We start from the raw sequence: 26,636 nt of genomic DNA, 5'->3' as shown, positions 1-26,636 counted from the left end.
AGCTGGAATGTGAGCAGAGCAGAGTGACTGAGATGATATAAGGGCCTGGAAACCAAGCCTTATGAGGAACGGTGGAGAGAGTTGGGTATGTTTAGCCTGGAGAAAAGGAGACTGAAAGTTGCTTTGATAGCCATCTTCAAAGATCTAAAGGGCTATCACATGGAAGATGGAACAAGCTCGTTTTTCTGCTGCTCCAGAGGGTAGAACCTTAAACAGTGGACTCAAATGACAAGAAATGAGATTCTGACTAAACAATAGGAAGAGCATTCTGACAGTAGTAACAGCTGTTTGACAGTGGAACAGATTTCCTCAGGAAAGGGTAGACTCTCCATTGAGGTTTTTGAGCAGAGGTTAAATGGCCATCAGTCATGGATGCTTTAGTTGAGATTCCTGCATTGCAAGGAGTTGGGCTGCAATGACCCTTGGGTTCCCTTTCAACTCTACAATTCTCTGATTCTAATAACATAACATACTAAATGATAACATAAAAGCAAATCAGTATACCACTGAATGCCACCATACCACCAGGAGGAAACTCCTGTTTCCCCCTCATCCTGCTTATGGGCTTTTCATTCAGTGTTAACTGAATGCTGGTCTGGATATAGACCTTTGGTTTGATCCAGGAAGTCCCTCCTTATATTCACTGCATCTCTTTTACTGATGGGCGGTTGTATTTATCAAATCTGTATTACACGTCAAGCAACCTTTAGCGAAAGGTCAGAATTTGAAGTGATTAAGCAAGATACTCCAATTGCTTCCTTGTCCTTTTCCTTTTTACCAGTGAGCAGGGAGGAAGCTTGAACTGAGCCTTCAACTTGTGATATTCTGATCATGCAGTGGGGTGGGGTGGGGGATAGCATGTGTCAAGAAAACCGCCGCTTCCGGACAGCTCCTTATTAGGCATCTTATCTTGCCCTTCAAAGGTTCTGGACAGTTGTGATTCACTCAGTTCTTCTACACGGGCACTGTGTGTGTCATCTCAAAAGCCTGCTGCTGTGCTTAATGCTAGGAGAAGACCTTGAACCATGAAAGGAAACAGATCAGGGACCGATGAGTGAGAAGAGCTATGGCAGCTGACCCTAACCTGGTATCCTCCAGCTGTTTTGGATTAAACCTCCCATCAGCCCTAGCCAGCTGGGGCTGATCGGGGCTGTAGCAGTCCAAACCCACTGCAAGATACCAACCTGAGGAAAGCCAGTATCGGCAACTTGCGGGATCAAAGGAGGACGCATGAAGCAAGAGAGCAAAGTAAAGATCAGAAAGTAGGAGGAACGGGTGAAGCAGAGGACGAAGATGTACCGCAAATAGAGTGGGAGAAAGCCTCTGATAAGGAGAAAATGAAAAAAAAGGGAGAATAAAAGCATGAAGCAGACTAGGTGGTTTACATTCTTTTGATATACAATGCATTAAATAGAAAATAAGTCACAGCTGACTGCAACCTAATAGCTTCCACAAAACTGTGCTGTGCATTAGAAATTGCTGGAGCAGGTCTGCCCGAGAATACACGGAGACTAGCGCCCTTTCCTTTGAGCCCGAGGGCTGCTTCAAACATGGTTTCTGTCTGAGAAAAAGTGGTGCCTATAGACTTCCTGATTCGTGGATAAGTGAAAACGCTTGCACTGCGTATCTTATGTAGTGGACTTCATGCTTTTTTTAAAAAAAGCAGGAAACTGCATGGAGAAAACATCACATTGTTGTACAGTTGTTTCTCCAAGTTCCTTCTGAACCTTCCCAGTCAGATGAAAGTCTTCTTTCCGGAAGCACGACACGTGTCATTCCTGACAACATTTTAAAATGGGATTTATTTATTTTGTTTGCTTCTTGACATTTCTATACTGTCTTTTCCTCCAAAGACCTCGAGGTTCTCCCATTTCATCCACACGGTGAGGTACATTAGGCTGAGAGACGGTGACTAGCCCAAGGTCGTTCAGTGAGCTTCATGGCCAGGTGAGGATTTGAACCCTCGTCTCCCAGACCCATGTCCCAACACTCTTAACTGTTGCACCACACAGGCTCTCAGTTTCTTAATATATCTGTCAGATTCTGACCTCTGTCGAATGCAGGGCTGGCTTGAGCCTTGTGGTTGGTTTTAGACTTCAGAAGTATTTCCAAGATGTGCATGTTGGGCGACTTCCGCAATGGCACCAGGTACAATTAAGAGTGCCAGTACTAATCCCATAAAAAAGTCTTGGGACCTTGGTGTTTCCCATATCAATCTGCCTGTTTGCAAAGACCTGCCTCTCTGGGTGCCCCTACCTTCAAAAGTAAGGCAGCAGGTGGTTTCGATGAAGAGGGGCTGTTCATTTGGTAGTGCTTGCCTCATATTGCGAATAGCTGACTTGGGGTGTGCGTGACTGATCAGGGCTACCGCAGGGGCAAAAGAACAGCTTTTCTGCGGAATAATTTATGGTAAGCTGTTTTAACATGCAGGGGTGTGGTTTCAAGTTTTAATTTTCCATTCTGTTTTCTCTGAACATTTCTTAATATTCTGATGTTTAATCGGAGTGCTTGACTTGCCTTCTTTTCCTTCCCATCTATGTGGTGAAACCTTCCATTTCCTCGCTAAGCTAAACACCTCTAATCTCTTCCCACATGCCTGTTGTCATTTGTCTTTTCCCCTTTAATTAGTTTTAAACAGAGAGAATTGAACCGGAGATCCGCCTGAGGAATGTGCCATTTATTTGTATAATGGCATAGGTTTTCAATTTTTATTTTTCATTCCCTGTCTTGTGCATTCATACAATTCTTTGTCTTTTTGTGACTTCTATCAAAGAGAGTTTTATTGACCAGACTGCTGTAGATCTCTAATTCCCACCCACCCCCCACCCCAAGAACTGTCACAGATAATTTAGCATCTGTTAACTTTTGAGCACTTTAGATTCTTCTTACCATTGTGTGTGGTTCTGAATCTGCCAACATGATCATTTACTGTACTGCTCACCTAGTTTGCTTAGTTGCTATGAGCAAAGATGTCTGCAAACGAGACATGAAGGCTGCTGTGTGGGAATCCCTTGCAGGCAACCGTAGTGCCTGGAGACAGACAGGCAGGTCATGCATCCACAATAGTGAGCAGAGGAGAAATGACTGCTGGGAGGAGTGCAGAGAAAAGAAATGCCGTGGTGCATTTGCAGCAGCAGAACCAGACGCCTTCACTTGCCCCAGCTGCAACAAAACATGTCTCTCCCCTATCAAGTCTCTAACTATCAGGTGCTGTAACTCTCCAACGGTTCGACCCCCAAACACACACACCTCCATTGTCTCCTGAGACAGGCAGATGCCAACAACAGCAAGGCTGACCCTTATTTCACATCACAGTCGTTACATGGCTGTTAGTCACCCCACACATACTTTGAGTGAATTAGCTGGAGTGTTAACGGCAAATCCATAATCCCTTCAGAAATGTTCTATAATAAATCAAGTCAGTCCATTCCCTCTCTTTTCAGGGAAGAGGCAAGGAGTGGCTACCACATCAAGGTGGGCACAAACATTAAAGGAAGCTACTTCAAAGCATGCATATAAGCGTTCTACCATTTGAAGCATTTTCAGATAAGGAGATGGAAAATGATGGCGACATTGTGCACAACAGGGTACCTTTTTCAGCATTTCATAAGCATGCCCAGTTATCCAAACATTTTGGAGCAAAGTTCTCATTTTTACCACTGTCGTCGTTCATGTTAAAACTTCCTGTTCATTTCACGTACAACTTCTCAATCTTTGTGCAGTGGCCAAAAAGTCTGCATAGTACTATGGAAAACTGCCTTGACTCACTTTATCAAAACATGTCTTAACAAAGCATGGACAACATTCTGTTGAAAAAAAATAGGTACACCAACTTGCTAAGGATCAAGCTACCCCCCCCCCAAAAAAAAACCTCCATGTGTATCTATTACATTTCTCTCTCATTCTTCCTTAAAGGAGGCAAGTCTGTGGGGTAAGCAGCCTAGTGTCTGGCCTTGAAATAATCTAATTGGATAAGGTAGGATGGAGAAGATTCACTGGTCCAGCTTCCAATCAAAGATACTTACATGACGGAGTAGAAGTTTGGAACTACAGTGCTACCTTGGTTGTCGAACAGCTTGGCTCCCAAACAAATCAGTTCCCGAATGCCGCAAACCCAGAAGTGAGTGTTTCGGTTTGCGAAGGTTTTTCGGAAGCTGAATGTCTTCCGCAGCTTCTGATTGAGTGCAGGAAGCCCCTGCAGCCAATCAGAAGCCGCACCTTGGTTTTTGAACGGTTCCAGGAGTCGAACAGACTCCCAGAACAGATTATGTTTGACAACCAAGGTATGACTATATGCTACTCCAGTTCAAGTCTCAATCTACCCACCACCCTAGCTGCTCCTGACTATATTTCATCTAGTGTGGTGCCCACTGTAGAGTTGTGACTGAAGTGTTGGACTGAGACCTAGGTTCAAATCCCTGCTTTACCACAAAGCTTAATGGGTGGCTCTACCTTGCAGAGTCGTCGTGAGAATAAAAATACGCATTTTTATATTTCTTTTGGGGGGAAATGAGCTACAAATAATATTAAAAATGCATGCATTTTTATTCCTTGTTGTGAGTTGCCCTGCAACTATAAGTAAGTAAATGCAATTATAAAGATTGTGCAATGAGGTCCGACACATAATGTAGGATGGTGGCTTTTTTAATGTTGACTTCTCTGTTGCTGTATATGCACAAGGAGATGTATCCTCGTACAGCTAGGGTTCTTCCATCTTTCTCCCGCAAAAGAAAAAAAATGAAGAGCACCCTGAACACCTCTTTTCATTCATTTTAACTCTTACTGCTAAACAAAGTGAACTTAGTACAGTTTATAATTGTTGCTCCTTTTGCAGTCTTCATACTTTGCCTTTGGCCGTCTAGGTATGAAAGGACCCAAACCAATTTGTAGGCCTTTATGTATCTGAAACAACCTTGTTAAAGTGATTGCGTTTTAAACAGCAGGCTCTTTTTATTTTGTCTCTGCCTTCCGCAGTACTTTCTGTAATTGGTGTTTGCAAAAACTCCAAGTGAATAACTGGAAAAGTGGGTGGCATAGGGGGAGCAGAAACTAAGGGAGCATTTCATTGAGGTTGGCTGATAAATTTAGAACAAGGTAAGAAAAGTGGAGTTTTGGGGGATGAAATAAGCAGTGGACCTGTGGAATTTATTGTAGCTCTAGTCACGTTAAAAAAATACAGATTTAAAATTTTGTTTGGCAATGGAGCTTAGATCATGTTGGTTCAGACCTGCTTTTCCATCAGTTAACAAGAAGGGATATGTATACAGTGAGTGACCCATGTTCTGAAAGGTTTCCCCCCTCTCCTCTCCTTTCCCTCCCTCCCTCCCTGACCCCTTGTATTTTGTATTTTGGTGTAGAAGGTGCTGGTTCTTGCCCAGGGCAGGGTAGCTGATTTGATGGGCCAGTGGTTTGATCCAATATGACAAATCGTGTGTTGATGTCTGAGGTGGAACGCATCATTTGGCCTGCATTTGCAGAGGCTTTTGAGGTTTCAGTCTCTTTGCGGGTCTGTCCAGAGCTCATGGGGGAGGGGGGAGGAACTATTACAGTTCTAGACTTTTGCCATAAGGAATGACTAATTGAGGGATTACATGTTTGGCAGAGAGAGAGAGAGAGAGGTGATGTCAGTAAAGCGTTGTGAATGTTTAGGCAAAGGGAAAATGTCTGAATGTTAGAATGTAGACAAAGCAAGAAAAGATGGTATGGGCCCTGATTTAAAATGTAGCCATTTGTCAAATTCTTTTCTCCTTAAAATCCCTCCCCAAATTTTACCATTGTCCATTGAACCTTTCACATAATCACAAAGTACACACAACTTCACCCATGCAAAATGGTGCCGTCAGGACGGTTGGGTTGTCTACAGCTCTGCAATAAGGTTACAGTCTTTGCCTGGAGATGTGGGTTTGAATCCCTCTCTGCCCCTTGGCAGGACGCATGAGTGGTCCAGGGTGCCGAACCAGATTTAAAGGAGGACCATATCTCAGTGATAGGAACCTCCTGTTCTTTCAGAAGATCTCGTGTTCAATCCCAGACACTTCCACTTAAAAGAATCCAATAGCAGAGCTTGAAGACTTCCTTCTGAGACCCTCGAGAGCTGCTGTCAACCAGAGTAAATCATATTGAGCTAGTCAGACACCTGGTTTTAAGGCAGACTATATTCCTGCTAGGGCATGTGCCCTGTTTTCTCCACTTGCCCACCTCCCCTGCCATTCCTCCCCCATTAACCTCCTGGAGCTTCCCCGCCACACCCCATGCAATGACTAAACTTGCTTTTCACCTTCCCAGCCTCATTTCTCATGCCATTTCTCTCTTCTGTTTGTTAGTCCAGCTTTGCACCCCTGTTTTCACCTCCAGCCCCCAATGTCCATGCCTCCTCCCCCTCCTTTTGTGCAACCTCCTTTGCACACAAAACTCTTCCATGGTAACCACCTGCATCTTCTTCCTCCCACACATTGCAACTACCAAGCATCCTTTTCACTTTATGCCGAATTATGAAGCCAGCATCGCCTCCTATTCGTCAAACCCTTTCATGCCCCTGCCTTCAGTTTCAACCTCGTTCCCATGCCTTCTGCACTCTCCTTTCTTGCAGCCCCTTTCTCTGCATCACCATATTCACCTTTGCTCTCCCCCCCTCCACCCTCCTGCTTACTTTCCTCAACTCTTCCTTGCACGCCACCCCATTTCCACGCCTCCCCGTCTCCCTTGCACACAGAGACCCCCATGCAGATCCATGCTGCCGTCTCTTTAAAATAAATAGAATTTAAAGAGCGGGGCTGTCAGTTAGCTTGTTCAGTTAGAGCACGTTCTGTTGATGGATGTTGCACATACAGGCGAAACTCGAAAAATTAGAATATTGTGGAAAGGTTCATTTCTTTCATGAATTCAACTTAAAAGGTGAAACTAATATATGAAATAGACCCATGACATGCAAAGCGAGATATGACAAGCCTTTATTTGTTATAATTGTGATGATTATGGTGTACAGCTGATGCGAATCCCAAATTAACAATTTCAACTTTGGGGTTTTCATCAGCTGTATGCCATAATCATCACAATTATAACAAATAAAGGCTTGACATATCTCGCTTTGTATGTCATGAGTCTATCTCATATATTAAACTCCAGTAGCTAATGAAAACAATTGCTTACACAAATGGAATTTTCCACAATATTCTAATTTTTCGAGTTTCACCGCTCCAGATGAATTTAGATATATCTTTCTTCCATATCTTAAAACAGTCCATCCCTCCCAATATGGGGGTGGTTTGAAATAGATTACTCATCTTTGGTAGTATATTCATTTTAACCACTGCTATCCTGCCTGTTAAAGAAAGGTGCAATTTATTCCAGATTTCCATGCTTCTTTTTATTTCATTCCATGTCCTGGTGTAGTTATCCTGATAGAGATTAATACACTTTGCTGTGATCCATAAACCCAGATATTTAACCTTATTTTTGATCTCCAAGCCTGTTGATGTTTGTAATTTTTTGGCATCTTCTATTTCCATGTTTTTAACCAATAGGTTTGTTTTTTGAGATTTAATTTGAACCCAGCTAGTTCCCCGAAGTTGTTGATTGTCTCTATCGCCGCTGGAATGCTATTCAGGGGCACTTCCATGGTGATTATTAAATCGTCGGTGAATGCCCGGATTTTGTAAGATGTTACACCTAATTTGACTCCCCTTATTTTTCCATTGTTCCTAATCAAATTTAAGAGGGTCTCGAGTACCAAAATAAATAACAATGGGGAGAGGGGGTGACTTTTCCACGATATTCTAATTTTTTGAGTTTCACCTGTATAGGGATGTTTGCTTCTTAATAAAGTCTCTTCTGAATTACGTACCACAGTGACTCTGGAACTTCATGTAGAAGACAACGTGAGGTACCAGGATTGTGGGGAAATATTATGGAGTCGTGGGTTGCACATACTTTATCTCACATAAGCCAGCTGAGGAATGGAAGTTTAAATCAACCAAATTTCCCTTTTCAGTATTCCTCCCTTCCTGATCTATTCAAATGATCGTAAAAGTTTCCTCAGACCTCCGCCATTTTTTAAAAAGCTGCCGTTTTCCTCTCAGTTCCCGCCATTTCTTCTTTACTCAAGCTTCTGGTGTTGTTTTAAAACCACTCCTTCCCTCTCAGTGATTCTACAACCTGCCTTCCCTTTTTCTTTTCATCATTATTACATTTGTATACTGCCCTTCATCCATAGATCTCAGGATGGTTCACAACATAAAAATATGAGATAAAAAACACAAAACACATCATAAGAACAAGAACAAACCAATAACCCCCCTTCCCCCCACCCCCCATGAGGACTCCATGCAAATCCAGATTGTTATGAGGCACCACAAATCCTCCAGTGGGGGCTGCCCAATGGCAGCCTCACATTTTTATGTATTTAGGAAGATAAAATCATTCCCTGCTATGCTTTCATCTCCTATTTTTTACCCCTTCCTCTGATGTCACCTCAGCCGTCAAAATTTAAATTGCAAGCACTTTGTGCTAGAAAATTGGGTTTTACTTATTTATATTTAATCTGCATTGTGTGTGATATATCAATCAACATCGTGTCTTTTGGACCCTTTGTAAAACATGGCTTCCTGCCACAACATGTTAATGAAATGTGCCATGCGCAAACAGTTGTGTTCTGTCCCCAGGTCAGAAAAGAGATGGGAACTGGAAGGGCTTTCCCTTAATCCTTAGGGCAGTGTCTGTAATGCAGAAAGCTCTTTAGCAGTGTCAGCAACCAGGTCTGAGAAGCCCCTTGAGAGAGAGAAAGCCTAAGGAAAGATTTGTGCTATATAGGAATGGCTTGACTTCAGAAGTCTTCCTTTCTAAGCCAAGCGGAGAGTCAAGAACTTGCCGTATAACGGACATGCAAGGAGCTCTGAATGTATTCCGAATTCCTTATTTTGGGGCGGGGGGGGGGGAGAGTGGGCATTTCTAGTCTATTTCCTAATCAGTGCTAAGCACCTCTCCTTCTGTGTGTTACATGTGAATGCAGGGTGGAAGAGCACAATTTTGAAGCTGCACTTGAGCTCCGAGAACAGCTGCTTTTAAAAAATTTGCATTAAAAGGCCGAAGATACAAGCCGAGACTGATTTACACCTCTGATGTGAAAGTGCTCTTAATTCTAAGTCGTGAATCTAGAATTACTACTCTGGTCATTTTTCAGAAATACTAAAGGAAGTTAGAACGCGCACAAAACTTTCAACCTTCTGCCCTCTTTAACATGTGAATGGAAGGTGTTAAAAATCAGCTAATTTGCATTTGTATATTAGTTGGCAGTTTTGGCTTGTGTGCGCCAAACTCTGAAACCATTAGTTGAGTGACCATTTTGTTTTTGTTTGTTTGGATCCTAATTTCACAGATAGTGCTGTGACCTGGTCTGTGGCCTGTGTCATAATTCTGCAGGACTAGCACAGTGTGTGGTTACTTAACTTGGTAGGATACCAGGTTTGTAGTGCTTCCACACAACTCCAGTACACATGGGATTCCTTCAGACACTCCCAGGGAGAAGCTTCCAGTAGTGCTGTCCCATACTGCTGCTGCTGAGGCCTCTTCCCATTGATCTGTGTCCCTCCTGGTGGGATGCTGTTTGGGTTGAAAAGGTCCCCATGATAGGCCCTGAACACTTAACCCAGCCACATGGGGATAGCACCATTGGCAGGGCAGTTTAGCATGTGTTTGAAGGGGCTGTGAGATGAGTACTGGGTGGGTGTGCAGGGTTTTTGTGGTGGCACTTGCATGGATCACAAGTTGTTTACCTGCAGCTGCCCTTTCAATCCGAGTGCAAAAAAAAAGACAGTAGCATTCAACGTGTCATGAAGCAGGTTGTGCAGGCGGGCGGGGAGGAGTTTGAATAATCCAAAGACTGACATTTGTTTGGGGTTTGTCTCGTTTTTATCTTTCCCCCAGAATGGTCTTCGTTGTCTTTCGAGGAGCTGCTGCAGTTGAGAAATCGAGTTGGGACCAAGGCTTATCAGCAGATGACTGCTGGGAAAAGGGCAGTAAATGTCACAAAACCAGAGAAGAGGCAGCATCCAAACAAGCACGGGTAAATGTGTTTCCCTCTTGCTTGTTGTTGTTGTTGTTGTTGTTGTTGTTGTTGTTTTTCAGTCGTTCAGTCGTGTCCGACTCTTCGTGACCCCATGGACCAGAGCACGCCAGGCACGCCTATCCTTCACTGCCTCTCGCAGTTTGGCCAAACTCATGTTAGTAGCTTCGAGAACACTGTCCAACCATCTCATCCTCTGTCGTCCCCTTCTCCTTGTGCCCTCCATCTTTCCCAACATCAGGGTCTTTTCTAGGGAGTCTTCTCTTCTCATGAGGTGGCCAAAGTACTGGAGCCTCAACTTCAGGATCTGTCCTTCTAGTGAGCACTCAGGGCTGATTTCTTTAAGAATGGATAGGTTTGATCTTCTTGCAGTCCATGGGACTCTCAAGAGTCTCCTCCAGCACCATAATTCAAAAGCATCAATTCTTCGGCGATCAGCCTTCTTTATGGTCCAGCTCTCACTTCCGTACATTACTACTGGGAAAACCATAGCTTTTACTATACGGACATAACCCCAAAAGAGAACTGCATTCCCCTGGGCTCAGGTGAAGTCTGCAAACCTGCGCTTGCTTACTTGAGAGTGAGCTCTCAAGTTAGCAATTATTGAACTTGCGCATAGGCTCGTGCAGTAAGCCCTTTCCTGCTTGGTGAAGGGCGTAGAGATTTCTTAGCTGCCTCTGGAGAGCTGTTGGAGCAGAATGCATTCATCCTGGAAAGAAGGAATTTGAGTTTAACCAGAGGGCTCCCTCTGGGAGGGTGGATGGTTGTCTAGGTAGCATGGACTTACCTGAAGAACTAACAGCCTTAAGTGTCTGCTTTAAGGTCTGCACCGCTGGAGCTGCTACCTTGCTCTCGGTGCATTTTTATAACCTTGCTGTGATTCATTTATTTCCTTCTTCCTAAGCCTCTCTGGGAGCCATTTATGTGGCTCTTTTGGCCCCGTTTGTGTTCCCAGTCTCTCACACTTTGGTGTATTCTGTAAAATGCCATCAATGTGATGAGTAATTTAGACATTAAAACAGACACGGATGCAAATGGTCAATGTATTCGCTCCCCGGACACCTCCCCTCAGTTCTCTCCATTTTGCTGTGTGTCATTACCCTTTGTTCATCGTCCTGAAGACAGGTTTCAGTTGCCCTAAGTGTCACAACCAAGAGACACCTGCTCTTTCCTTCATCAGTTCTCTCTCATCTGTTTCCAACTTTCTCTGCTTCTATTCTCTCTCCCCTCCCCACCCTCTGTTGTTAATATCTTGTGCTGTTACTTCACCTTTTACCTGAAGCTCTCACTGGCTTTCCAGACAATGCTGTATAAGCCTTTCAAAATGCCTCTTCTATTATGGGTTGCTTATTTCTATTTTTATCTCTCCAAAGCCTTTTGAGAGTGAGCCTTTCTACAAAAGCCCCAGTGCAGCTGGAATCAAATCAGCTAGGTGTTTGTGTGTGTGTGTGTTTGAAAGGAACCCTCTCGACTTTAAGGGAATGCTCCCCAAATTCTATCCTGTTCAGTGGTGCATTCTTGAATGAAATTGGATTCAGAAGCAAGTAACATAACACTGCGGTATTTTTTTAAAAGCGAGGAAGCTTTATAAAATCTTCCGCATGCTGATTGGAAACCAGTATGTTATGGAAGTGAAAAGCGAGAGGTGTCTGCAGGAGCCTGGCTGGTTTGTGAATTCCCACATGGTGTCTGGAATGACAGCTCCTGCCCTGCTGCTGCGGTCCATTCTCTGGCTTGTATCTGACAAAGTCATCCTATTAGTGCAAGGGCTGCTGCTTGCACAGTGGGATTCCTCTGCCCGCCCCCCATATCTGCTCTCTAAACAGATTTGGGGTGTGCACATAGGGACAACCTTGTTGGGTATGAGCCTAAATGTTGCTCATCTGCCTGCTGCAGAAAGCAGGATCCCATTGCTACTTCAAACCTGGAGGAGAAATGTATCATTGGGGCAGCTGGGACACCACACTCAAATAATGTTTTCCTGTCCCGGGGCTGTTAAAGCAATAGGTGCCGCATCCAGATCAAGAGCTGGCAGCTCTGCCTGCGAGACTCCTTAATACTGTCACAATTCTGGTAAGGGTGGTGTCTTTTCAGCTGGCTAATAAAAATATAATTAACTTCATCGAGCCGTTCATGGGCTGTTGGTGCAGAAGATTAGCTTACTTGTTTTCTCCAGTCCTCATAATTTTATCAGTTTGCACTTCACCTGAGGGAATTTGGTGTATCCCTCTAAAAAAAGGCTGTTTCATAGAGAGCCGTCTGTTTCCCGTGACCGTCCGCACGCGATGCTTTTTCTGCCCCGTCTTAAGGCTGGCGGTTGCGAAGCTACGGCTTGCACAACAGGAGTGAGACTTGGCTAATGTCACTGCCGAAGAGGGTCTGGGTGTCATGTTTTCAAAGGATTTCTACGGCGGCTCATTAAAATTTATGTCGGTATAGCGATGGCGCCACGTCAGTCCAGAGAGTGAAAGGCACCGAATAAGTGATACGTTAACTTTACTGGACCACTCCATTTTGGAGAGAATATTCCCGGTTCATTCGCCTGCTTTTGTCTTTTGGATAATTGGGCGGTGTGGGTTGAAAATGCTTTGAAGGCGGTAATCCAGCAGGTTGGAGAGAGGTAGTGAACGTGATGCTGGAACCGTTTGTTGCTAAAGTGGAGACCTTTTTCCGAACTCCTGCTTTGCATAGGTTTATTCCAGTATTTACTGCTTTTCATAGCCTGCCTTTCCACTGAAGTGCTCAAGTGCAGCTGGAGCAAAAACAGCTCTAACATACAGTAAGCCCGCAGCCGACGCTGGGGTTACATTCCAGGGATCGTGCCCAAAGCCAAAATTGCATGTCATCAAGACACGTTCGGTTCAACGGCAGGTCATTTTTCCGGGAACCCCACCCCCTTTTTAACTTTTTGTCGCTTGCATAAAGCTGAATATGCACAAGTTAAATGTATGTAAGTTGTAGGCTTAGTAAATACAAGACATGAGTGTTGCTTAGTTCTTCCTTCTTACCACTTGAACAATAACTGTGGTTATTCATGGATACAAAGTTTTAAGAACACAACAGTGTTAAAACTCATTTAACATCAAGCTACAGGTGAAATGTTGGGCCAAAGAGGATTAAAAAAAAAACCAAAACTTTGCAAATTATAATGAATCTGGGCGCCTTTCGGTCATTGTATCCCATAAAGCAGAAGCAGTGGCTGAGAAAGCCCTTGTCCTTGACCTTTTCTAGGTGGGGCTGTTGTCAGAGGAGGGTCTCCTTTTCCTGACAAGCTCACGTGCTTTCCCTGAGCCCAGGTTGTTTAGGACTTGAAAGGGTAATGTTAGCATTTTTGGAAAGGGCATGGAAGCCAATTGATGGTCGAAGCAGATACAGCGTTGCATAATCCCCAGTGTTCCTTGACATTAATGAATGGGTTGCTGCGTTTTGCACGAAGAACAGCTTTTGAATACCCTTTAGTGGAAGCCCCAGATATAGCATATTGCAGTAGCTCAGCCTAGAGATTACAAATTGAACGATGGTTTCCAGAGCTTTTAAGCCAGGGATGAGGAATCTGTGGCATTCCAGGTGTTACTGAATCACAACTCCCATCATTCCAGACTATTGTCCACACAGGATGGGGCTGATGGGAGTTGGAATCCAAGGATATGGGAGGGGGGGCAAAGCCTTCCCACCCCTGGTTTTAAGCCGGAGCCATTGATCAGGAATAAATAATCAGCCAGAGCTGATGATAAAAAGCAATTCTGGATACTAGAGAGATTTTGAACATCCAAAAGTAGATCGGGGTGGGTCCATTTCCATAGAGATGTCAGTGTCATTCCATCAATCAAAAAATATTTCCATCCAAATTTATCTGACTTTGGGTCCTGGGATGAAAATTTGCAGCTTATACAGCTGGTAGCGGACCACTGTGCTATACCAATAAAGGCCAGGGACCACCATTTCAAACAAAAATCTTGACTTTGAACATCAGAAAAACAAAATCTCATTAGAGATGAGATTATTTTGTCTGAAACTTTGCTCCTTGACCTTTATTCAGAGTAGCGTACACATAATGACTTGCGGTTTGTGCCCTGCAATTCTGAAGAAAAAGACGCCCTCTTAAAAGGCAATGAATGCAGGTGAAAGGGGACGGAATGATAAGAGCACTTAATTAGATGCACACAGCCCGGGGAAGCTTTTTTTTTTTTAATTAGCGCTTTTTCCTCTTTTACCCACTGATTATATAATTAATTTGCCATACAGATTGCAATCACTGCAATACAATCAGTTGCATCGGAATCCACCCATGCCAGCGGAATCGAAATGTCTTCTACGCTTTCTGTCTTTACACCGTCCTATTTTGCATGGGAGTGCGGAGCCCGGCGGGTGTGTGGATGCACCAAGAGCCAAATTAGATGGCGGGTGTGAGAGGGTGCCTGCCTGCGTTTGCGGGGGCGGGGGGGATGGGGGTTGAAATGATCCCTTGTTTCAAGCTCCCCTCCCCAAACAGAAGTGGCTGGCAGCAGTCTGGGTGCCTTACCTTTCTGCTGGCAGGGAATGTTGGTGGAAGAGAGCAAGACTCAAGTGCAATCCCTCAACCAGTCAGCCGGATGTGGGGCTGAAGAGCTGAAGAGAAGCAAGTCTCTGCAAGTCCTTCAGCTGGGGACTGGATGCAGCAAGCACAGCTCTTGGCGTTCGGTCCCTAGCATCCCCAGATCAGGCTGGGGTGGGGTTTGGGGGGGGAGAATGCTGCTGAAACTCTGGAGAGCAGCTGCCAATCAGTGTAAGGTTAAAAAAAATAAATCAAAGGACCCCTGGATGGTTAAGTCCAGTCAAAGGCGACTATGGGGTTCCAGTGCTCATCTCACTTTCAGGCCGAGGGAGCCGGCGTTTGTCCACAAACAGGTTTCCTGGTCATGTGGCCAGCATGACTAAACCGCTTCTGGCGCAACAGGACACTGTGATGGAAGCCAGATCACACGGAAACGCAGTTTACCTTCCCGCTGCAGCGGTACCTATTTATCTACTTTCACTGGCATGCTTTCGATCTGCTAGGTTGGCAGGAGCTGGGACAGAGCAACAGGCGCTCACCCTGTTGTGGGAATTCGAACCACCGACCTTCTGATCAGCAAGCCCAAGATAGTCAGTGGTTTAGACCACAGCGCCAACCGCGTCCCGCCAGTCAGTGTACTTAACACTGAGATAGATGGGGAAATGTGCTGACTGTGTATAAGACAGCTTCTATATTCCTGTGACTGTGGGGGACAGGGATAGAATTTGGCTCAGTGGCTGTGCACTTGAAGAGGCTTCCTTCAAGCTTGAAAGGGGAATTGGCCTCTTAGCTTTCCTCTGAGGCCTGTTTTCCCCTGTGAAATTCTGTTTGTAATATTCATTTTGTGATGTCAACTACAGGCACCACACCAACAGTGTTCAAAATTCCCCAGGCGCCATTTTGCTGCTGCTGTGGGTCCAATTGCCACTACGTGGACTGAGTGCCAGGCTGACAACTGACAGCTCCATCGAGTCAGCTGATTTGTGTACATTAGAAGACACGTGTCTTGTGCTTCTGTGCTGCTGCGCAAATCATGGACTCCCTTGCTGGGCATCTTAGTCCTCCATCATCACATCAAGGCAAGGAAGTGCAGGGCTAAGTACAGAGATATTTAATTGTGCTGTAGCCTCTCCACAGGCCACCCAAACGGAACTCACAGACCACAGTTTCAAAACCTCTGCATTAGCCCATAGTTAATTCCAGTGTTAGAAACTAGGATAGAAAAGCTAGGAGCAAAATGGCTTCTGGGACCTGGGTTGTGGGCGCCAAAACAGAATGTCTAGTCGCCAAGGAGGGGGAAGGTTGGCAACACTTTCTATTTATTATTTTCATAATCGTGAATTAATATGCAATTAACACAAGTGACACATTTTTAGCAGAAATTGTTGATGCATGTTTAATTTGGTGTTTACAATAAAAATACTGGTACAGTACTTCAGTTTTCAAAACAGTCTACCCTTTCCTTAACATATACTTCAAGGCTTCAAATCACATACATTTCAGGAATCCTTGAGTGTCAGCCAGGCACAAAAAATGGCACCCAGACTTTTTGAGGTGCTCGCAAATGGAGAATCTTTAGGAGCAAAATGCTCCTGGCGCCCTGCTAATTTCGAACCCTGGTTAATTCCGTTTCCATTTCCCCTGTGTTTGTTTCTAATTTCAAGTGGATTGTTGTATAAGAGCAAGCTACGGTCAAGCAATGTAGTTGAGATCATAGAATCATGGAATTGTAGTGTTGGAAGGGACCCTGAGGGTCATCCAGTTCAATAGACATTCTGTTGTGATGTCTGTCAAGTACTTTGAATGTGTCATTTGGTGCCTAGTAAGTTTCTAATACTGCTCACCAGTAATATGCATGTCACAATTTTCTGTAAACAGGATGTGATGCTTTCGCTGGTAGAGTAGTTAACTAAAGCTCTATACTGCAATCCTTAGCATGTAGACTTGGAAGTAAGGTCCATTGTACGCCGTAGGATATAGGATTACGCTGTTGTGTTTAGGAATACTCTCTTGATTTAAATAAAGGGGGCTGTTAAATTATTGGGGATGAAAATTCAGGACACAGTTGTTCTTTGAAGTTACGTTCCCCCCGTGGAATGTAGGGAAGGCAATGTTAAAGAGCCCTTTTCTTTCTAACAGTGAGTGGTAACTTACAATTCAGTAAACAGATGATATCTTGCATTTCCTTCAGTATCTCAAAAAGGCATCTAAACTGAGGCTCTAGTATTTAAATGTAATGATTAATCAATAATTGGTTAAAGGCCAGACTATTTATCAACTAAACTTTTATAATCTGTTGACAGCCCTTAATATATACATAGCAATAAATATAAGGAAACACATGCATCATGTAGTTAGCCTTAATATCTATTATAAACTCTTCTAGTTGCAATACATCTTGTTCCAAAATTCAGAAGATTGAATCCAGTCCTGCATTAATGTACTTTCCCCTTTAATCTCTTCTCTTGTCATATTACATAACACACTTTGCTTTCCAAGTGGTTTTCAATTCCTTGCACATAGCAGTCTCTTAGTTTCCAAAAGTTTCTAGTGGTCATAAGTGCGGAGGAAATACAAGCAAAACACTGGCGCAGAATTCCCTTGAGTTTTGCATTTTGGGAGATGGTTCTGAGAATTAACCCAACCAAGGATAGGAAATACCCCCAGGCTTCTCTTTCCTAAGTATGTACTATCTCTCTCTCCTGCAGACCTCTGGAAATTTCAGCCAAGAAGCCGGTCCCCTATCTAAGACGAGTTGTGCCTGTTAAAAAGAAGGTGAGTTGCTTTTTCCCCTCTTTAATTTTATTTCATTCCTGTCCCCCTTTCTGGTTTTTATTTTTTCATTTTCTTTGTTAAATTTGCAAATTAATTAAAAAAGGGAGAAGTAGCCTTGTGCCCGTGGACAAAAATAAGTACATGGGTAGAAGAGAAGAAAAGGAAAATATTGGAGTAACACAACTGAAAATTACTTGGGAGGGGATGAATATAATGGAGTTTGCATGACGACTGAGGAGACTGTTGAGTTAGTAAGCAGGGCTCAGTGCAGTGCTGCATGAGCCAAGTATCACCGAGTGTGACAGGAGTGATACAAATTCAGCTTGCTCCTGAAAACAAGAGTAATGATGGGTGCCCAAGAAGAAAAGACACCACTTCTTGGCAGTGTTCAAATTTTAGTGCTCGCTCCTCTTTCCCCAGGTACCTCGAGATCCTCGCTTTGATGACCTCTCTGGGGAGTATAAGCCAGAAATCTTTGAAAAGACGTATGGTTTCATGAACGACCTCAGGAAAAAGGAGAAAGAGGTAATGGCCTAGAAGGAGAGAAAGCCTGTGTTGACTTCCCTTTTTACCTCAGAGTCCTGGGTTGAAAGGCGACTTCCCTTTTCAGCGCATCCTCGTCTCTTTCCCCTTGCAGGTAGTTCAGAAGCACCTGAAGAAAAGCCGAAATGTGGAGCAGCAAACCAAGTTGCAGCAGCTCCTCAAGCAAATGGTGAGTTGGGGCCGCGGGGCATTAGGAGCAGCTCGGGTTTCCTTTGGAGATCCGGCAGGCAGGCCGGAGCCTGGAGCCGCCATTCAGCGGAAAGCTCCAGTGAGGCCAATGAGATTGGGGAGAGGAGAAATGTTGACACTGGCCAGCCATGGCATGTTTGCAACTTGCCCACCTTTGCTTCTTAGACTCAGCAGGAAGAGATACAGAGGAAGCAACAGAAGGAGAGAGAAAAGGAGCTGGCCTTGAAGAGGCAGCTGAGGGAGCTGGCCCAGCAAGGAAAGAAGCCCTTCTATCTAAAGAAGTGTAAGTGTTGGCCTGTCGACAGAAGCTGCACGGTTCGAGCCTTGGCTTTCCATCAGGCCTTAATAAATGCTGTCAAATAGGGGACCTGTTGCTGACGCAGTGGCGTAGCTGACGGGGGGCACAGGGGTGATTGGCTCGGGCACAAAATGTCAACACCCAGTGCTTCCTCAACACAGCTGCATGCTTCTGTCGCTAGGCTCTGTTGAAAACGGTTTCTCCCTGTGAACCAGGAAGTTACCTCTCCATACAATAGAACAACTCTTCTTTTCTTATCTCTTTGGCTGCGATCTCCTGGGTGACGGGCACTGCTAGGCAGTTGAATGAGCATATGTACACTGTCTGTTTCCCATCCTTCCACCCATCCCCTCCACACGGCCATGGGCCCTGGCAACCCACGCTACGCCACTTCTGTTGATGTCTATAAATTGGTTCACAGTGGTGTCTGCAGTGGTGTGACTCTTGGAACAGAAGGAAGAAATCCTTTTAAGACAGAGCTCGGTGTGAGTCAGTTAAACAAACTGATCAGAGTCGTAGCAGCACTTCTGGGTTTGTCCTGGTTTGACCCAAACTCTGTGTGACCTTGAGCACCTGATAGTCTTGCCCTGACCCTATTTACCTTCTATAAAGAAAGTCTGTCATCTTCCTCCTCTGCTTGGTTTGCATATTGGAGATGGTCAGCACTGCCACTTTGAATGGTGTTCTCACCTACTGTGTTCATTGGATCAGGTTACCAGTTGCACTGTGGAATAATGCAAAGCAAAGGGATTGGATGGTGACTTTTACTGAGGGGGTTGCAGTCATCAATGTGGATTCTTTTCCTTTTTTATCACGGGACTCTATTGAAAGATGGGAGAGGACTGGAAGAGGGAGCTTGAGTTAGGGATGGGAATTGCTAGTGACATTATGAACATGGCTAGCTTGAATTAAGGCCACTTTCCCTTTTGTGCTTTGCAGCCGATAAGCGGAAATTGGAACTGGCTGAGAAGTACAAAGAGCTGAAGAGGAGTGGGAAGCTGGAGGGCTTCCTGAGCAAGAAGAGGAAAAGGAATGCCGCCAAGGACAAAAGGAGGCTGCCTTTTAGGAAGGATGTGTAATATTTGGCTATATTTGTGACACGCCATTTTACAGGTGCAAATCTCCTGCTGCAAATCAGCTATCGACTCTGGCCAGCAAGGTCAACAGTCCCAAGTTTTCTATGCCCCTAATGCCAGGGGCATTCCGGTCCTCTGAACAAGCAAGAGTTTGAGTTTGAATGGTGACATTCCCAGCCTGAAAAGCGTTCGCCTTCTTCAAAGGAAAATGGATTGCTTAATTTGCAAGAAATTCTCTTCCTCCTTCCAGGAGCAAGCCTCAAGCTTGGCACAGAGTCAAGGAGCACACCCCCACACACACACACACATATTTCCCAGGAAACAACTTCCTTGGACTCCCCACTCCTTGTTTCTTCCACTAGGCAGCCTGTGTGGACTTGGAGGCTCCCCAGTTTCCACCCACCTGCTTCTCTTGCTACTTATTAGTGCTGCTTGGTTGTATTCCCAGCTGTTTTCTTTGCAGATTGCTGTGGAAGCTTAAGAGAGTTTCCCAGAAAGCAGCGTGTCTTAGCTTCATGCGCTGGTATTCCGCAGGCCAAAATATTCCATAAGATTTTCCGTATCTGCAAAATTAAAACCACCTTCAAATACTGGCAGTTGAAGTCTCTTTAAGTAAAAAAAATGTGGTTGAGAATTATCCCAAATAAAGTTCCCAATTAGCCCAATAAATTTTCGAAGATATGCTTGGGGAATATATAATGAAATACCACAAAGTACATATATTACCTGTGGCAATATCATCTTTCATTTATTAACCTTACCCCAAATGCTAAAGTAATGGCCATCTCTCCATATTACTAGAAACCTCTTTCATCAACTTACTCAGATAAAATTGGAATCAGAATACCAAGTGTGTTAAGATGTCTGGGCACCAACAAAATCACCAATTTGTGTACAATCTGCTCTAGCCCACTGGCAATTTCAGTCATTTAATTGTATACTCTCAAATTCTACCAAAACAACCAGAATTGGATTGTTGTTTTTTGTTTTGTTTTGTTTTGTTTTGTTTTGCTGTGAATGTACATGCTTCTAACATTGAACTGAACTCTGGGCAGTTTCTAGAGATTCTGTACAAAGAAACTAATTGCCGTCTCATTATTGGTGGCTGAGTGTGTATATCACTTGGATTACTAACTGGTAATGTGTTTTATAGCAACGTTTCACTGAACAAATTTTTGAAGTAAAGTTATTAATTTTATAAAATCAAACTTCTTCATCTTTGAGCATCAAGTGAGATTTTGTTTGCAGGACTTCTTATTTTGCTAGGGCAAGGACACTTTCTCACCATTTCCACCTAATTTGCTCTTGCCCCCCACCATACTGTTTCTCTCAGTATGGCCTGATATTTTCAGCTAGTAATAATTGCCATCATGGCTTCATTCCAGATAAGCAGATCACTTTCCGGTTTTTATCTTGCATTCCAAATCTTGTCAGACCTTTAGTTCTTGCCCTTCTCTCTCTCTCTCTCTCTCTCTCTCTCTCTCTCTCTCTCTCTCTCTGCTTCTGAGCTAACTACAACTGCTCTGTATCCTTGTGCAAAAAAAGTCACTTTTTATGGATGGACAGGAGAATTTTGCAGGGGCTGTACTATGACATAAGGAGCACGGTTCTCAAATTTAGCACTTTGCATCTGTGTCTCTGGGCTCCATGATTACTGCAGATGGTGACAGCAGTCACAAAATTAAAAGACGCCTGCTTCTTGGGAGAAAAGCAATCACAAACCTAGACAGCATCTTAAAAAGCAGATACATCACCTTGCCGACAAAGGTCCGTACAGTTAAAGCTATGGTTTTCCCAGTAGTGATGTATGGAAGTGAGAGCTGGACCATAAAGAAGGCTGATCGCCGAAGAACTGATGCTTTTGAATTATGGTGCTGGAGGAGACTCTTGAGAGTCCCATGGACTGCAAGAAGATCAAACCTATCCATTCTCAAGGAAGTCAGCCCTGAGTGCTCACTGGAAGGACTGATCCTGAAGCTGAGGCTCCAATACTTTGGCCACTTCATGAGAAGAGAAGACTCCCTGGAAAAGACCCTGATGTTGGGAAAGATGGAGGGCACAAGGAGAAGGGGACGACAGAGGACGAGATGGTTGGACAGTGTTCTCAAAGCTACTAACATGAGTTTGACCAAACTGCGGGAGGCAGTGGAAGACAGGAGTGCCTGGCGTGCTCTGGTCCATGGGGTCATGAAGAGGCACGACTAAACAACAACAACATTAACCTATTAACTCTGGTGCTATATTCTAATGGGAGGCAGTGAAGACAGGAGTGCTCTGGTCCATGGGGTCACGAAGAGTTAGACACGACTAAACAACAACATCTGTGTCTCTGTGCATTTTGCAGTTGCTGTCTGGTGCTACCTTTATATGAAATTGGACTGCTTTAAAAAAAAAACTTATTTTAATCTTCTCATCCAGAGGTGTAAGGAGCAAAGAGGTATGCTGGGCATCTCAAAACCTTCCTACTAGAAATCCATCTTATAGCCCTCTGGTTTAGCACCTGAGAGCAGCAACCCTGCTGGCATGAGATGAGAAGGTCTATCCAGTGCAGCATTCTGCTTCTAGGGAACCCTCAAGCAGGGCGTGCAATTCTCATCCTGCTCTTGCTCTCTAGCAATTGTTATTTAGTGGCATATTGTCTCTGAATGTGTCTTCTGTGCATTTATCAGTCTTTGCACCAGTACTCCTCGCTCCATCCTTTATGACTTGGAAGTTGGGTTGTTTTTTTAATGAAATCTGGGATTTATTGATTTTCTAGCAAGAAGTTGAATTCCATAGCTGGTATCCAATGGTATACTTTCCCAGTGCAGTCACAGAATCCAAAGAGACCTGTAAAATCTCTTGCCCTGGGACTGAGGAGAACACTGGCCTCTGCCACCAACCCGGGAACCAAGAAATTGAGAGGCTTCAAGGAAGAACAACATGGGAAGGAGAGAACAAGCCTGGCTCTATCCATCAGCCCGAGAAGGAGCAGCTTCAGTGAATTTTGATTCTCCTGTTCCCCCGCCAGAAAGAAAATTCTGTTCCGGTTGCCAGTTTCCCTGGTACTGCAGAGCAGAAAGGAATTAATCTCTGGCCTCGTCAATCAGCCAAGGGACTCGCTGAAGCTTAGATTACTGCAGTGTGTTATACATGGGACTGCCTCTGAAGATGATTCAGAAACTTCAGCTGGTGCGGAATTCAGCAGCCAGGTTGCTCACTGGGGCAAGACAGTTTGATCATATAATACCAGTCCTGACCTGACTTCCTCTCTCCATATGAACCGACCCAGAACCTGCGATCATCATCTGAGGCCCTTTTTCGTCTGCCTCCTCCATGAGAGATCCGGAAGGCGGCAACACAAGAATTGGTCTTTTCTGCGGTGGCTGCCCATTTTTGGAATGCTTTCCCCAGGGAGGCTCACCTGGTGCCGGGCAGGCCTTTGGCTAATTAAACAATCCATGACCTTATAAACTCTCTCTCTCTCTCTCTCTCTCTCTCTCTGTGTGTGTGTGTGTGTCTTGTTACTATGTTGCGCATTTTTGTGTTTTTAATTGTAAACCACCCTGTGGTCCTCAGATGAAAGGTGGTATAGAAATTTAACAAATAATAATAAGGCTTTTTAAAATAATTTTTTTATTATACAATACAGACACAGCAAAGAAAAGAACTTAGCATTAAGTTTATGGCATCATTGTACACGCTCTTAAAACCACGTGCATTGCACCAACTCTGCTGCTTTTTACCTAGGTTTTTGGGGCAATGGACAAGTTGCCGAGAAGCACAGTTGCCCTTGTGAAGCTTGTTTATGGAATCAATTTTAAATAATTAGCAATGCAATACCAATTACCGCCGAGTCTTTTAATAGGCAAATACACTGGCAAAGTGCAGCAACTCCTCTTCATGGTGTTATTGATTCTGGTGGCTTGCAGTGGTGATGGGAAGAGGGGGGAAATGCAGTGCAGTTTTATCTTAAGGTTTATATTCCTTGCTTTATGTGCATGGATGGATTGACGTAGCAGTGTTGTGTTGGCCGGAGGTGCTGTAAACCTGTGCTGTCCACACTGTAAATGAACAGAGCAGGGCTGCAGCTTGAAGAGGGAAGGGGTCCTAGATTCCCAGAAAACATGAAAACAACCCAGAGGATGCACAGAGAGAAAGAGAAATGGGCTCACAGCTCAAAGCCCTGGAAAGAAGTGCCAGGGAAAAGAGACTACATGGTCTCTTGCGCTTGGGAAGCAGATGAGCATTTGGGATTCTGGAGAAAGCTGAGAGGATTGCTCATCATCTTTCTCGCCTGTGGGGAGCAGGACCACGTGGGTCTCAGGTGGAACCCAGTTGCCCTCTGAAGTGAGACGGGATTGGAACGCCCTTCCGAAGGGTGAGGTAAGACACCTGCTCTCGTAGGAGATTGATTAATCCTCTCCAGCAAAATAAAGGCTTCGCTATATTGCAGGAGTGTTTTGGTGCCGTGATCAAGCGCCTGACCTTTTCCTCGCATTAGCTTCCCTCTTCCCAGTGTGAATTACATTCCTTGAGCTGGAACACCTGAGGCATGTTAAGCGCGGATCTCGCTTGCTTAGGCGACAGCTTCACCTGCTTCTTTTTCCAGTAGTAAAGTTTACAGTGCACTAGGCTAGCATCCTGCTGACTTGGTTCTCTGCAAATTAGCACAGGTCGAAGAGCCCTCATTCCGATTGACTGAAAAAATGTAAGGGGAGCCTGCTAAACTGTGTAGTTCTTTCAGAGGTCTACATGAGCACAGCAGCCCTCTGCCCATCTTCAGTTCCCAGGAACTGCCTCTGGCAGTGATTTCTATATTTTATTGTGGCTAGTCACCCTCAACAGCCTTGTCTTCCTTGATTTTGTCTAATCCTTTTTAAAAGTCATCCAACTTTGGTGGCCGTTACTGCCTCCTGCGGGAGTGAGTTCCATAGTTGTTTTATTATTATTATTATTATTATTATTATTATTATTATTATTATTATTACCCTGCCCATGTGGCTGGGTTTCCCCAGCCACTCTGGGCAGCTCCCAACAGAATATAAAAAATAATAAAACATCAAACATTAAAAACTTCCCTAACAGGGCTGCCTTCAGATGTGTTCTAAAGTCAGATAGTTGTTTATTTCTTTGACATCTGATGGGAGTGGGTGGGTGCCACTACCGAGAAGGCCCTCTTGCCTGGTTCCCTGTAACTTCTCGCAGTGAGGGAACTGCCAGAAGTCCCTCGGAGCTGGACCTCATGGCTGAGCGATGGGGGTGGAGACGCTCCTTCAGGTCTAGTTTATGCACTGCATGAGGAAGTAAATTCTTTTATCTTTCCTAATCTTCTGGTCCATGGGGTCACGAAGAGTCGGACACGACTGAACGACTGAACAATCTTCCAGCATTTTGCTTCATTGGGTGTCTACATACCTGCCTACATACATACATACCCCACCCATCTGGCTGGGTTTCCCCAGCCACTCTGGGTGGCTCCCAACAGAATATTAAAAACACGATAAAACATCAAACATTAAAAACTGCCCTAAACAGGGCTGCCTTCAGATAATTGTTTATTTCCTTGACATCTGATGGGAGGGTGTTCCACAGAACCGCCAGAAGACCCTTGGAGCTGGACCTCAGTGTCCAGGCCGGACGATGGGGGTGGAGACGCTCCTTCAGATATACTGGACCGAGGCCGTTTAGGTCTTTAAAGGTCAGCACCAACACTTTGGATTGTGCTCGGAAATGTACCGGGAGCCAATGTAGGTCTTTCAGGACCGGTGTTACATGGTCTCAGCGGCCATATACCCTGGTACCCTGTGAATTAGTACAGGTTGAAGACACCTCATTCCTATGGACACACAAAAGCAGTCCTAAATATGCCCTTATAAGGAAAGCAGAGATGAAAGGTCAGTTCATTTCCATTTCCACCCTCCCCCCCCCCCCGCTGTAAAATTCCCCTTCTGAATATATTTACAAAGTTAATGAGGAATTTTATATACTGGGCAGAGTGTACTGAAGTAATACGACTTGCCTTGGTACATACTCGTGGAAATGAATGACCCAAATACAGGGAAGAAAGCTACTTTCTCAAATTAGTGGAAATCATAAAAGATTAAAATAGCTATTGGGAATCATAAAAAGCAATGAGAAGTAACCAGCCCTCTGCCTGGGGGGAAATGGGGCGGGTGGGAAGAGAGCGAGAGATATGCACTACATCGCTACCTGCTGTGTTTTGCATGGAAGAGGGCAGTAATAGTGAATTAGATGCAGGGACTCAAGCTTGACTCTGTTCTGGCCGAGCTCTGACAGTCCCCATAATAGTCTTGCCTTTATTTCCAAATCTGGCAAGGCCTCTTGTACTTCATGCCAACTCAATATATTAGTGTTGAACTCTTGGCTTAAGCGGGATCTCCCACAGGCAGCAGTCCCAGAGGAGAAGCGAGGTTTGCTCATTTCTTTGCAAAAGGCAAGCACCCTGCAAGTTGGCTTCAGATCTTCAGGACCCTCCAGCTCTCAGAAACCTCGTCTCACCGTTGCTGGTCCTGTCTTTTCTCCACTTGCACAGACACAAACAGAGCTTGAGTATTCCTCCAAGAGAGGAGAAGCAAGCTCCTTGCAGCAACTCCTCCTCTGGCCCATGGATGGTGTCGGGAGCGGTCAGCGATAACTCACAAGGCGCTGGTGAAGTTAACTATTCAAAGAAACAAAACAGCTCAGGTCTAGTGAGTGCAGCAACTCTTCCCAGTTGGTCTTGCCCCTATCAGACAGTTGTGAGGACCTTCCTACAGTTCTCTAAGTCTCCTCTTCCTTCAGGTCCTTCCCTTGCAACCTGAGACTTATTCACCATTTCTGTCTTTGCTCCTCCTTGTTCATACCTTTTTGGGTTCTGGGAGACTGGGGGGGGGAGGGGAGCCCCCTGGCTTCTTCATCAGCCTTCCTGATCTTTGTCTCTTGGCCGGTCTCTGATTCTGGACCTCTCTCTGCCACAGCTCTTCCTGCTCTCCAAACCCTGCCATCTTTTTAATTTTAATTTTAATTTATTTATTGAATTTATATACCGCTCTATACCCGGAGGTCTCAGGGCGGTTCACATAATAAAACCACAAAATACATAATAAAAATAAAAACAAGAACCCAATAGCCCCCCGCCACACACACACACACAAACACGTTTTAAAAGGGCATAGGATG

At 44.6% G+C, this 26,636-nt stretch overlaps 1 protein-coding gene across 1 annotated transcript in view; it reads left to right on the top strand.

Moving 5' to 3' along the window:
- RRP36 (ribosomal RNA processing 36) overlaps nucleotides 1–19,624 on the top strand; it is a 29,614-nt gene extending 9,990 nt beyond the window's left edge. The window contains exons 3-8 of the mRNA XM_033144960.1: nucleotides 9,922–10,060; nucleotides 17,303–17,369; nucleotides 17,790–17,894; nucleotides 18,007–18,081; nucleotides 18,267–18,384; nucleotides 19,339–19,624. Coding sequence (XP_033000851.1) covers nucleotides 9,922–10,060; nucleotides 17,303–17,369; nucleotides 17,790–17,894; nucleotides 18,007–18,081; nucleotides 18,267–18,384; nucleotides 19,339–19,478 — 644 coding nt within the window. The 3' untranslated portion in view covers nucleotides 19,479–19,624. The remainder of the gene's footprint in view (nucleotides 1–9,921; nucleotides 10,061–17,302; nucleotides 17,370–17,789; nucleotides 17,895–18,006; nucleotides 18,082–18,266; nucleotides 18,385–19,338) is intronic.
- Nucleotides 19,625–26,636: the final 7,012 nt, after the last annotated feature.

This window comes from Lacerta agilis, chromosome 3 (genome assembly GCF_009819535.1).
Source record: "Lacerta agilis isolate rLacAgi1 chromosome 3, rLacAgi1.pri, whole genome shotgun sequence".
NCBI classification, from domain to species: domain Eukaryota; kingdom Metazoa; phylum Chordata; class Lepidosauria; order Squamata; family Lacertidae; genus Lacerta; species Lacerta agilis.
This window is presented reverse-complemented; position numbering and strand designations above follow the sequence as displayed.